The sequence below is a fragment of the Echiichthys vipera genome, assembly GCF_963691815.1.
Source record: "Echiichthys vipera genome assembly, chromosome: 2".
In the NCBI taxonomy this organism is placed as follows: domain Eukaryota; kingdom Metazoa; phylum Chordata; class Actinopteri; order Perciformes; family Trachinidae; genus Echiichthys; species Echiichthys vipera.
Genome location: NC_139827.1, coordinates 4,630,599 through 4,642,759, shown reverse-complemented (window position 1 = coordinate 4,642,759; position 12,161 = coordinate 4,630,599). Strand labels below are relative to the sequence as shown.

Sequence of the window (12,161 nt, the reverse complement as noted above, 5' to 3'; positions counted from 1 at the left end):
TTTTAATAAACTGTTCTCACTATTGTGGAGGATAATGACCTCCCCCTTGTTGCTTAAAAGAACCTCGAGCCTTGTCTTTGAAATCTGACAGGGCCTCGAAATCTGCATGTTCCTCATGAGAGGAGAGCGCGGCACAGCCTCTGTGAAAAGAGAAAAGAAATGAGGAAAAAGTGGAGGGAAGACCGTGTTCAGAGGCCTCTGGGTCGTGTTTACAATCCCAGGAGGCGGCAGTGAGGTTTGCGGAAAGGGCTGATGAGAGGTGAAGGACCCGAGGGCTGCTCAGGAACACCCCATCTCTCCTGGGATAAACGAGGGTCCTGTCAGCCCCAAGGTACTCACGCTCCGCTGCCCAGGGATGCTGCGAGGATGACGGATAGTAAGGGGGCGAAGGGGAACGAAGGGGTTTATGACTTTTCATCAAAGAAAGTGACAATAAAAATCCAATGTTTACAGAGGTGTGGAGGGTGATGCGTAGCCCCTACCCCGACCACCTCTGCAGGCAGTGCGGCGACGGCACAGTGCATCTGCAGAAACTTCACACTTCTGAGTGACAGGGCAATCAAGATATGACACTTTTCTGAGAGGAATAACAGGAAGAAAAGGGGGCGGCTGTGGTCAGCAAACAATCAAGAGGATATCAAGAGGTCCACCAGTGGGAGGCCTGACAAATCCTCCGGCTAACTCTTTCGAAGCATTTCGCTTCCATCAAAACCCTTCCGGACCGGCCAACATGACCTCAAAAGATTAGATCATGGACCGTCACTGGCATCGACAGACTTTAATTTTCATATCAACTGACCCACTTGAAAAGATCTGTACAGGCAAGTCCACGTGACAGACTGAGGTAGCAGAAGCAACGTCTCGGAGACAGGCGAGGAGAAGGAGGTAAAGGCTCTAAGACAAACAAAAGAGTCTGGCCGGACGTACAACAAAGGGAGAGGACAACGGACATTCTGCGGTACATGTTTGTTCACCAGCGTTGGACGAATAGTTTGTATAGTCGTGTCTTCTGTCAAAAGGGTCAACATGGGACACAGCATTTACACCTAATGGCTGCTGTTCCCCCCGAACTCCGAGCCAAAACCTCTGTGCTCGAGTGCGGCAGATGAAGCAGTGTTAGCAGAGCTGGATTTGAGTTCAGAGCCAGAGACCAGCTGGTCCATGTAGGTGGCTCTAAAGGGCCAGACACACCTCCACGTGGGAACAATGCTGCAAGATTGTCATGGCAACACACAAGGTCACCTCATGAAATGCACTCTATCACAGAGCATTTTGACCAGTTTCCTTCTCGCGATTGTGGCTTTTACTTTCTAAATCTGCTCAACCTGCGCATCAGATCTGATATTTTGTCCCTAATAATCCCCCTCTCCTCTCTCTCTCTCTCTAAGTGGAGCTTCAGAGCGACTGCGGCACCTTCTAATCGCAGACGCCGTGTGTCGAAGTAACGTCTGTTCGTTTGGAAGTGAATTTCAGCATTGTTCCATTAAAAGCATGTTGTTTAACTGCGGCGCGGGGGCGGGGATGCCGACCTTCAGCGGCCTTTATTCTGCTGTACTTCACTTAGATTTCATCTTTGCACTCCCATCCACCTCCTCAGACTGCTGCCAAGTCTACCCGACCGCCATCTGTAAAGGAGGCTTTTCTGCCGAGGCGGAGGGGTGAGGAGCGCGCCAGCTCCGCAGGCGAGAACAGCCAGTGTGAGAAAATGTCTGCTGCGAGCCTTTCGCGGCGCAACATAATCACGGGGGGGAATTTAAGTCCACAAATTTGACCTGAATCTCACTTTTTTTCCGGGGGAACGCAGCTCCGTGATTTCACTCGGGCGGCGTTAGATTACACGTGATTGAGAAACCGACGCTCGACGGTTAGATTTGAGTTTTGTGATTAGAGTCTTCGAAAGGCACTCTTTGATTCCTCTGATTGAAGAACAACACATTTGTAATCACTGACTCCTGGACGACACCGTCAGACTGAAAGTACGAAACTTAAGTGTGTTTGGACACGAATGACCGCTCTGATCGATGTTAAAGCAGGGAAATGAGCCTGCACTTTAAAAACATTCAGCCCCGTAAATATATTGAAAATCTGACTGTTAATCTGATTTTCTTATTTCCAAAGCACACGCTGTTGTTGATAAAAGATCAATATTAAATACTGTGTTAAACGGCAAATTCAAGGTTCAGCTATCAGGCGGTTTTGACTAACAGGTAATACTCGGGAGTCCGTTTTTAAAGGCTCTCCGTCCAGAATTTTTGCATTTCCTCCGAATGCATTGTTCAGTAAATTCATACCCGAAAGGGAGCAAAGGTGTCTGTTGTGTTGATTGCTGCGGATGAGCATCATCCCAGAGGCGTATCTGGCCTTTAAGATTCGTACTCAGCTCTGCTTTCAAAGCCAAACTGCGACAGAGCGACCGCTCGCCGCATCTCCACAAATGCTTTGACATTTACAGCACTCGGCATCACACTCCACGACAAGAGAAGACGCACATTTGAACAGATCTGTTAGGGGCCAGCATTGACAAATGTCTAGGGGGGGAAAACAACAGCACGGCGAAGCTTATGACACACGAGGATAATTGTAACTGTCAGTAGATGGGCGGATTATCATCTTTTAAAACTGCTCTCCCATGAAGATGGATCCTGTTGCAAAGAGAGAGAGGGAGAAAGTCTTCCTGAATATGCTGTTTTAAAAGATGCCACCCGAGAGCACAGCAGGTAGTTCCTCAGGCAGGGATTTAAGATACATTTCCTAAAAAACAACAACTTAAGTACTGATTCATTCAGCTTCTCCTGATGTTCTTTGCATTCCTGCATGTATTTTGAAGCATGTAGCGCTGTTTGTGTCTGAAGGGGGAGAATTTCTACTACAAGACGCTCTTTCTCTTTAATTTCAAACTAGAAGATAAAGACTTCTTAAATATAAATGATACAATGAACTGTAAAAAGGACATGGCTCCCTTCGCAGTGCATTATAAGCAAATGGGAATTTGTGAGTAGTATGGCTAACCGGGTATCCTCCCCCCCAGACCTGAATGTTGACTTGTGCAGTTAGCACTCGAGTATGGTCCGGCAGTTTGAGACTGATTCAATTTGTGTTTTTACACCTTTAAATTCAGTTCCTTGCATTGTTTTAAACAGCAGTTACAGCATAATCAATGTCAAATGTTTGTGCTTTTTAGCAACCGGACAAAACATCACAGGTGTGTGTGTGTGTGTCCACGATGGGAGCTCAAACACACACACACACACGCCTGCGACGACATCTGTCACTCACAACAGCGGCAGAAATCGACTTTGAAGGAAAAGATGTAAAAAGTGAAATTACAACAAAATAACTGCAGGGATGCGAGCGACATCACAGACTGGTCACACAGAAGAGAGCGACTGAAGGGAGGAATTTTTCTTTGATGAGGAAAAAAAGGTGATTTTTGTCGAAAGCAACAAACGAGAAGAGAAGTGGTTTTCACAGAGGCCGTACCTGCAGTGTGCCAGATCAAAATCAGCCGGCAGGGCCGATGTTCTGCAGGCTGTGTGGACAAAACACACCCACCTGCTTTCTAAAAGAGAAAACGCCAGACTCCCAGCTTCATAATTATACATATAACCCGCCCACGCAAAGTGTGGCTACCTGATGAGGAGGGAGAGAGCGCGTGTGTCGCTGTAGGTGCATCGTGTCTCTCTACGTGCGCCTCCACAGCTGTATGTGCTAGAGAGGAATACGGCGTTGTATTCACAGAAACCTGGATTGTGATTTTGAAACAATGCGTCTTTTCTTTTTCCACGAGGAAACAGAGAAAGGAGAAGCAGATGCCGTCAGAATAACAACAACACGAACGACGACGAGAAAAACGACAATTATTCAAAAAACTGCTCCCGTTGGTCGCGTCTAAAAATCTGGAAACGAGCCGTACTAAAAATCCTGATTCTTCTTTGTTTGTGTGTGTTTCTAATGTACAATCAGCTGCTTTGAAGTGGTCGGACCTGAGGTATAAATGACAACCAGATGTGCAGCGTGACAGAGAAAGAGAAACAGAAGAAACCTCTCGGCGGAGAGAGGAGCATGGCAATCATATACATTGTGGGTCTTTCTTTTCCTGGCAGCCGCAGCATCACGACGCGCCATGTTGAGACAAAATGGCGCGTCATGCTGCGTCTACTAAGTGAGGTTACAGTAGTTGCTGTTTGACATTTTTTTTTTCTTCTTTTATCACGTTTTTGACAGTCTTTCACTCGGAAGAGAAACAAAAAACAAATCACATCAAATAAAAAACCAACCTGATAAAAGCAAAAGAGAGAATCGATTGGTTTACCTGAAGATGCAAAAAGACAGTAAAATAAATACATATATATTCATAAGTATATAGCTTTTTTTTTGTCATTCTCATCATATAAAGGTACATTGTTTTCTGTGTGGTGTTTTTTTTGGAATGCAGTGTAAAAGATCTTGGGTATATTTTCTCTTTTACACGACAGCAGATAAAGGTTAACTCGTCCACCTGTCCCCCAATCTCCACCTCTGGGTCTCTGATTTCTCTGAGTGTGAGAAATAAAAATGAAAAAAAAGAATATCCCCCCTGTCGAGTTTCAACCTGGAGTTACGTTACACCTAAAAACACACAATAAACCATAAAAAAAAAAACCCTCAGTGAACAAAAACACCGTTCTTTCTCAGACCAGGGTGGGACCGACGCGACTTATCGCCTCCAGGGTGAAACCAGACGACTGAATCCCAAAATGTTTCCACTTTTACAGGAAGAAACGAGAGGATCGCAGCCCTCCCGCTACCCACCTCGTCCCCAGCTAAGAACAGGATCAGCTGTATCGTCCCTGTGGCTCTTTTCTTTTTCTTTTTCCTCAATCTGTTGTTCATTATATACTTCTGTAAGGTTTTGTTGTTGCAAAAAAAAAAAAAGAAATACCTGAAAAAGAGGTAGGGTGGCAAATATTGGTCAGTCAGACACTAGAAGCGTCTCCCTCCTCCCTTTGCGAGAGGGAGGCGAAACAAAGAGAAGAAACAAATGAACAGATAATAAAAGAAAAGAAACAGCGGAGGATACTATATTTCCCAGAGTATCGGCTATCCCTTCGCCAGGCTCCCAGGTAAGGTATACATAAAAGTACGAGGCACAGAAAGGAGTCATTATTCTGAGATTTGAGGTATAGCACTTCGTCTCTGCTGACCGAGTCGACGTATACTTTATATACACGTCCGTAAATTACATCTAGTACAGGTAGTTAAGTCTGCGCTTTCTTTTTTTTTTTTTTTTCCGACTGACAAATATTGCTGCCCATCCCGTTGGCTCGATCCTGAGACATTTACAGTACTGAAGGCTACTGTCGCACGCCCGCGTCGGAAAACGACTGCGTTTCCAATGCAAGCAGCGTAAAGTGAAACTAAGAGCAAAATGATAAAAACAACAGTCTGGTAAAAAAAAAAAAAAAATATGAACTGACGGTGCAATCCTTTTTTTTGCAGAGATAACTGTTCCGGTTTTTTCGTAAGTTGTGAGATATTCGTTTCAGTTCACTACATTCATTACGTGAGTATTTGTTAATATATATGTATATAAATAGATATATATACTGTTCTCTTAAGTATATAATATAGTATGAGGTTTCTTTTAAAAACAGCAGTGAGACTCAGTTGCAAGGAGGAGGACTTTTTCGGACAGGGGGAGCCGTTAACCACATGACTTTAAACAATAAAATAAAAAAAAACCAACAATAACATTTGAAATAAATACACCTTAAATGGCATGCACCTCAGTAGATAAGAGCGGGCTGACAGTGGGACCCAAATTTGTGGGAGGGATTGTAAAATTGAAAGCCAAATGTACGGTCAGGGTCGAGAAACTCTCGCAGGAAGGTTTCTTTTTTTGTTTGTTAAGGATTTAAAGATGTGCGTGTACACGGAGATAGTTTGGCCCCTCGAGGAATCGCCCCTCTCAGGGGGAATTCGGTCTAAGTGCTGTTGGAGTTTATCCATGCAAGCCTGTGCATTAAGTGCCAATTATACTATTTCTACACATATTATTCATCACAAATCCATGCTTTACATGCATTCCATGAAACAGGATAACTTATATCGTGTCCTGCTGTTTTTTTTAAGAGCACACAGCGCGCGTCACGTTTTTCGGCCGGCTGCATTCGGAGTTCTTAACAAGTGCTTTAATATCGACACTGGGGCTTCGATCCTGTTTTTAATTAGCGGATCGGTGCATTGTCGTTCGCTGGGTCCAACTCAACGCGCCAAGCAACCCCTTTTAGACACTTCAAATGCTCAGCATTGTCAAAGTGTTGGACGCATTTTATGCATGATGTCCCCCCCCCCCGGAAATACTGTTGTCCCAGGGATCTTTTCTAGAAATGTTCCCGTGGCCGTGCAAACCTACCGATCAAGCCGAGGGAGCTACAAAGCTTCAATGTGGATAACCAATAACCACATGGATTAAGGAATTAAGATTATATGCAACAGGTGATACACTATTCTAATTCTAATCAGACTGTGATTCATTCGTAACTTAGTACGAGTTTGAGACTTAACATTATATGTTCAATTGGCCCGAGCCCAAAATCAGCCAAGAAGAAAGTGGTGCATGCCATTTTTTTTAAGAGAATAATCAAAGAAATAAAAATGAATCAAATAAATAAAAACGTACAATACATTTCAAAAGGAGTGAATCATCATCGTTTCATCTGAACAGAGAGGTACAATTCTCGTTAAAGATCTCACAGACTGGGTGAGCACCAGGCAGTGTTAGGAGCGAAGAGCAACATTTAACCACAGAGCACAAATACATGACGACCAAAAACAGCTTTTGTCATCTCTTTTCGATCTTTTCCTGCTGGAAAACACCAAAAGAGCGTTTTTTTCTTTCCACCTGTGTCCTCTGAGGGAGTTTCTGTCCCCGCCTGGTCAAACGTGATGATAGTTTTTCTATCCCCGGTCCTTCAGCGGTGAGGGGGGGAGGGAAAACAACGAGACAACACGACACAAAACTCAACTTGTTCAAGCTGTCGACCAATTTTTTTCCATTTTTTTTTGTCGTTTTGTTTTTTAATCATGGAGGTAATTGAGAGGAAAACAAAAGAGTAGTTTGGGTCCAAGCTGCAGCTTTCTGAAAGTCTTCACACACTAAAGCTTTTTTCTGCCGTCTCTCTTCCCTCCCGATCGCTCCCTTGCTCCGTATCCCCCCCAGAGAAGAGCTACACTACGTGCATAACCTCAAACAGCTTTCTTTCTCTCTTGTGTTTCCGCGTACTTTTGAAAAGTGCTATTTTAGAAGTTTAGCGCCATGAGTTCGATCCCCAAAACCCATGTCAGTGTTTTCTGTTCTTTGTCATGATTCGTTAGCGAGTCTTTGCTGCTATGGCGCTGCCATATTTTACTCACATGGCCCCTCTCGCTGACAAAGCTTTAGTGAGAGGCGTGTATCGTCCTCCTGTGTCTGTCTACTATAGGTCCAACAGGAAATGACCATATTTGAAAACCCAGGTCATCTGTCTCAGTCACCCTGAGTTAAAAATGAGGAGAGAAAGAAATCATCCAGAATCACGGATTGGCTTTTACATCATCAGTCATAATAATTTATAATATATTAAATCTGTGTTTCCCTCGCTTCTATCAACTACCCCTCCCCACTGCATATTGCGCACCCACCATCCCAAAATGAACACCCCCTCTATAAATGCACATTGTTTTAAGTAGACTGCCATTAAAACTGTCTTTGAGGTTTGAGGGCGATAATTTCTTTTTAAAACTCATCAGCTTCTGCTTAGTTTGATTGGAAAGAAACAAATACAAAAAAAAACCCCATCAGTGATGTGTTGTTGGTAGCTAAAACTAGCTAAAACCCATTAGCTAAGGCTAGCTAAAGCCTTGTAGAGGAGCTAGATAATCAACCGGATAGCAGCAGAGTTTCACATTCTGATCCTAAAAGGCCTTCATCCGATAAAGATCTCCATGAAGGGGATGAGCTCACTTCGGTCACCGTTTTGAAAGGGCAACCGGATGGCGGCACCAGCGTTCAAGGATCAGCAGTGAGACACTGATTGATGGAGGTCCATGAGGTAGCATTGCGCCTTCAAACAGCTGATCCCTAATCAGATTAACCCTAAACTTGTCTCTTGGCAAAAAAAAAAAAAAAAGGGTTTTAGAGCTTACCCGGATCTGATTAAGGATCAACGTACGCAGACGATGTGCACCTCTGACCCGTTACAAGGTTGCGACTGGGCTTCGGAGACAGACCATAATAAGTGCATGATGCAAGGGCAACAATGCCGAGGTAACCTGGTCTGTAAGCGCCAGACCCAAAGTGTAGTGCAAAAGAAAGCAAAACAAATGAAAAGATAAAAGAGGAAAAGAAGTTGTCTATAGAAGTCAGTAGTGTTCACGAAACTCACAAACATGCATCCCTGAATGACTTTTGTGTGTCTTTTTCTCATTCAAAAAGGACGGGTTAATGTTGCTTTCCGCACAGAGATTAGCAGAATATCGTAAGGAGGAAAGAAAAGGTTTGCAGTTAAAGCGTTCATGGCTACCTGGCAATAAGAGAGTGGGTTTTTGATTCATAACCCTGGTGAGGAATTTCAGTGGTGTGATTAAACCTTACAGTTGGCTTCAAAGGTAATAGACAGTTCACTTACCAATTTTCAGCTAGTGCTCCACGAGAGAGGGGAGCAGTAAAGGGAGCAATTTGTCAGTTTTTTAAGGAGTTAATTTTCAACCTTCCCCTCATTTTCCCCCCAAATTGAAATGGTCCAAAGCCCAAACTGCATTTATAAGTTCAGCGTATCAAGTTCAGAAAAGAGGGGGATTGGGTTTTTGGGCTGGGGATTATCAGCATGCTTATGAGAAACTTCATTAATTGTCATTTAACTAATGTCTTTAGCTGCATTTGTTAAGCCCCTGGATATAAAAGCTAAACAAATGCTTCTACAGCATCCGATGCTTGTTAAAAACCATCCGATTAGTTGTTTATCTCCAGTTTGTTTTAAGAATCCTCCTCATATTATCCCTGCGTTTGTGCTCACCCAGATACTGCAAAGTAAATTGGCACAAATAAAGCCCCATCCGTTTTTCAAATTCTGTTAAGTCATTTGACTGAGGTTTACATGTGTAAGTCGCTTATTCGATTGGTTTGAAACTGTCATCAATCTCTTCTTCTTTTACATTGTCCTTGAGCTCAGCGGCCGCCAGTGGCGCGCCGTCGTCTCGGGGATTTGCGGTGGGCGTGTTCTCCGACTCTGCGAGAGGAAAATCCTGGCCTCCTGCTTCCATCTTCATCATCAGCTTGAGCTTCTTCTTTGGGGGGTTCTTCAGGGTTCCCATTCGCTCCTTGACCTTGTACTCCAGGGTGCTGTGCGGGATCCCGTACATGTTTTGAGCCTTGGACACACTCATCTTCCCGCTCATCACTACGGTAATGGCCTCCTCCAGGATCTCCGTGTTGTACTGGCGATAACGGCCCCTCTTCTTCCTCGGCTGCTTGGAGTTCGGGTCCCCTTCCGCGTCGGAGGTGGAGTACGCAGGCCCGGAACTGGAGTGGTCCAAGTCAGAGCTCCAGTAGTCGGCCGCCCCATCCAGCAGGCTTCCCAGACTTCCTCCCCGGCGGTTCTGCTTGGGCAGGATTGCTCTCAGCTTCCGGCTCAGGGTGTTCTCCCCATGGCCACCACCCCCTACCCCCATGGCGCCATAGCCGTACAGCTCAGAGGCATGGGAGTCCCAGGAGAGATCCATGCCCCGAACTTGGGGGATCTTTAGGTCGACAGGGGGCGAGTGGCCTTGGTCCCTCTTGCCCTCGTTGTGGTGGTGTTGGGCCTTGGAGACCTGATTGTGGTGGTGATGGTGGAGGGAACTTTTGAAGGAGAAGGCTCCGTGGTGGTTGTGGTGATTCTCCAGGAATGTAGGCAGGTCTTTGAGGTCACTGAGGGCCCCGCTCAGAGCTCCACTGGTCTGCTTTAGCTTCATCAGGCTTTCCAGGTGGGCCTTGCTTCCCCAGAAAGAGGAAGAGCCCTTCTGGCCAAGCAAGGAGTAGGACTGCGCGTGACTTAGCAAGCCAGCTGACTCTAGATTAGCCAATGAAAGAGCAGCGGGCTGGTTCAGGAGGCGGTGCTTCTGGCTGAGGAGCTCTTCTTTGATACGAAGCGAGCGGGCCATCGGTGGCTTGAAGGAATTGGAGTTGACATAGTTCTCCCTCAGTCCGTCCTGCAAGCTTCTCTGCAGCAGGCCGTCCTCGTCCACTTCTGGCAGGGTTTGTTCCGCTTTGATAGAACGTCTGGACGGAGAAAAAAAAGAGAAACAGTGTCAGGGATCTCGTTATACAACAAAAGTGATTAAAAGAGAATTCAATTATTAATCACTTGACTTTTTACTTCCTACACATGAGATACAAACATGACACGAACAAATGAACAAAACCAGAAATAAACAGCAGCATCTTTTCTGAGAAACATCATTTCTGTAGCTGTAGCTAAATTTAAAATGTAATTATTTGAGCAGTATAAACAAAATGATCTCTGTTTTAAAATCTCATCGTCTGTAAATAAACCTCAGAGTGGTAAATGGGGAAAAATAGAGCATTATATGACTTTCTTTCTTTTCTTTTTACCATATACTCAATGCATAAATAAAGCTTTACATGCCCACACAGAAGTGCTTGGTAAAACATAACAAATACCCAAAATATCTTGCACATATATCTTTCCTGCAGAACATTAGCAGGCTTGCAATTTGAAAAAAAACCATTGCAACTGCATTCACAATAGGGGGGGATGTTACAGTCATTATGTTTTAATCCCTGATCAATTAAATCTCAACAAAGAGTACACAAAAGAAAACAGAAATGACTACAAAGAGATAAAAATGACTATAGAGATGCAATACGACCACAGAGAGAGGCTTAATGACTGAAAATAGAGACAAAACGACCACATAGGGACAAAAAAAGACACACAAAATGATTAAAAATAGATGTGAGATAAATAAAACGACAACATATACATTTAAAGTAGATATAGAATAAAATAGATGCAAAACCAGCACAAAAAGATGCAAAATGACTGAAAAAAGATGCAAAACCACCACAAAAAGATGCAAAATGACTAAAATTAGATGCAAAACCACCACAAAAAGATGCAAAATGACTAAAATAAAATGCAAAACCACCACAAAAAGATGCAAAATGACTAAAATAAGATGCAAAACCACCACAAAAAGATGCAAAATGACTAAAATCAGATGCAAAACCACCACAAAAAGATACACAATTACTAAAAAATGAATGCAAAACAATCACAGAGATCAACAGCATTACAAAGACAAATCAACTAAAAATGGATGTAAAATGAGCACATAGATATTTGTTGTCTTTTAGACTCTTTGAATGTGGTTGTCCACGTAGACAGAGTAGGGGGCCTCTTACAGGTCTGTGCCCAGGGGCCTGTTGTCTCAGAATACGTCCATGGTCCGTGAGCATCTCACATTTCAGTGTTTTCAGAATTTCTGGAAATCATCTCAGGTGTTGAGACATACAGTGCGTTTACATGCAAAGTGCCTCCACTCGAACTGCTGCAGCCAGTCTTCCTCCTGCTAAGTAACTATAGCAACAGTGGAGAGGCTCTTAAAAACGCTCCCTTAGGTTCATAATAACAGGAAATAGCTTGTCATGTCAGCAGTCGGCACATGGGAGAAGAAACTTGAGGGGAAATACTGTACGTCTCCACTGGAAACATAGTGTGGAGAGCTGCAGTACGACTGGCTGCGGTGTGGGGAGTCCTCAGCAGGAGCTTAAAGACAGATTACCACAGTGGGCGGTCTCGGGCTCGCTGAAGACAATACAGGGTTAACGAGAGGCTCTGGAGTCTGTACGCTAATAGAATGTTCTGTTACAGTAAGCATACAGTCATCGGGGAGGCTGCGCCAGACAGTAATGGTGGCTCTGAAGGATTCAATGAGAGCATACACATTGGAAATAAAAAGGAGCCGAGGAATAACAGAGGAGGGACAATGAGACGGGTTGAAAGATTGTTTCAGTATCAGGACGTACGATCTGAGAGAGTTTTATCCTCTAGACCAACATTTCATTTCAAAACCTTTCATTTTCAGGCCACGAGTAGATTTAATGTATAACTGTGTTCTTCATATTTGGGGGAAATCCT

General features: G+C 44.1%; 1 protein-coding gene across 1 annotated transcript in view; it reads right to left on the bottom strand.

Moving 5' to 3' along the window:
* Window positions 1-9,129: 9,129 nt before the first annotated feature.
* Window positions 9,130-12,161, bottom strand: part of lcor (ligand dependent nuclear receptor corepressor) — a gene marked incomplete at both ends in the record, with an annotated part of 103,351 nt that continues 100,319 nt past the window's right edge. The window contains one exon of the mRNA XM_083936470.1: window positions 9,130-10,279. Within this exon, the coding sequence (XP_083792596.1) occupies window positions 9,130-10,279 (1,150 nt within the window). The remainder of the gene's footprint in view (window positions 10,280-12,161) is intronic.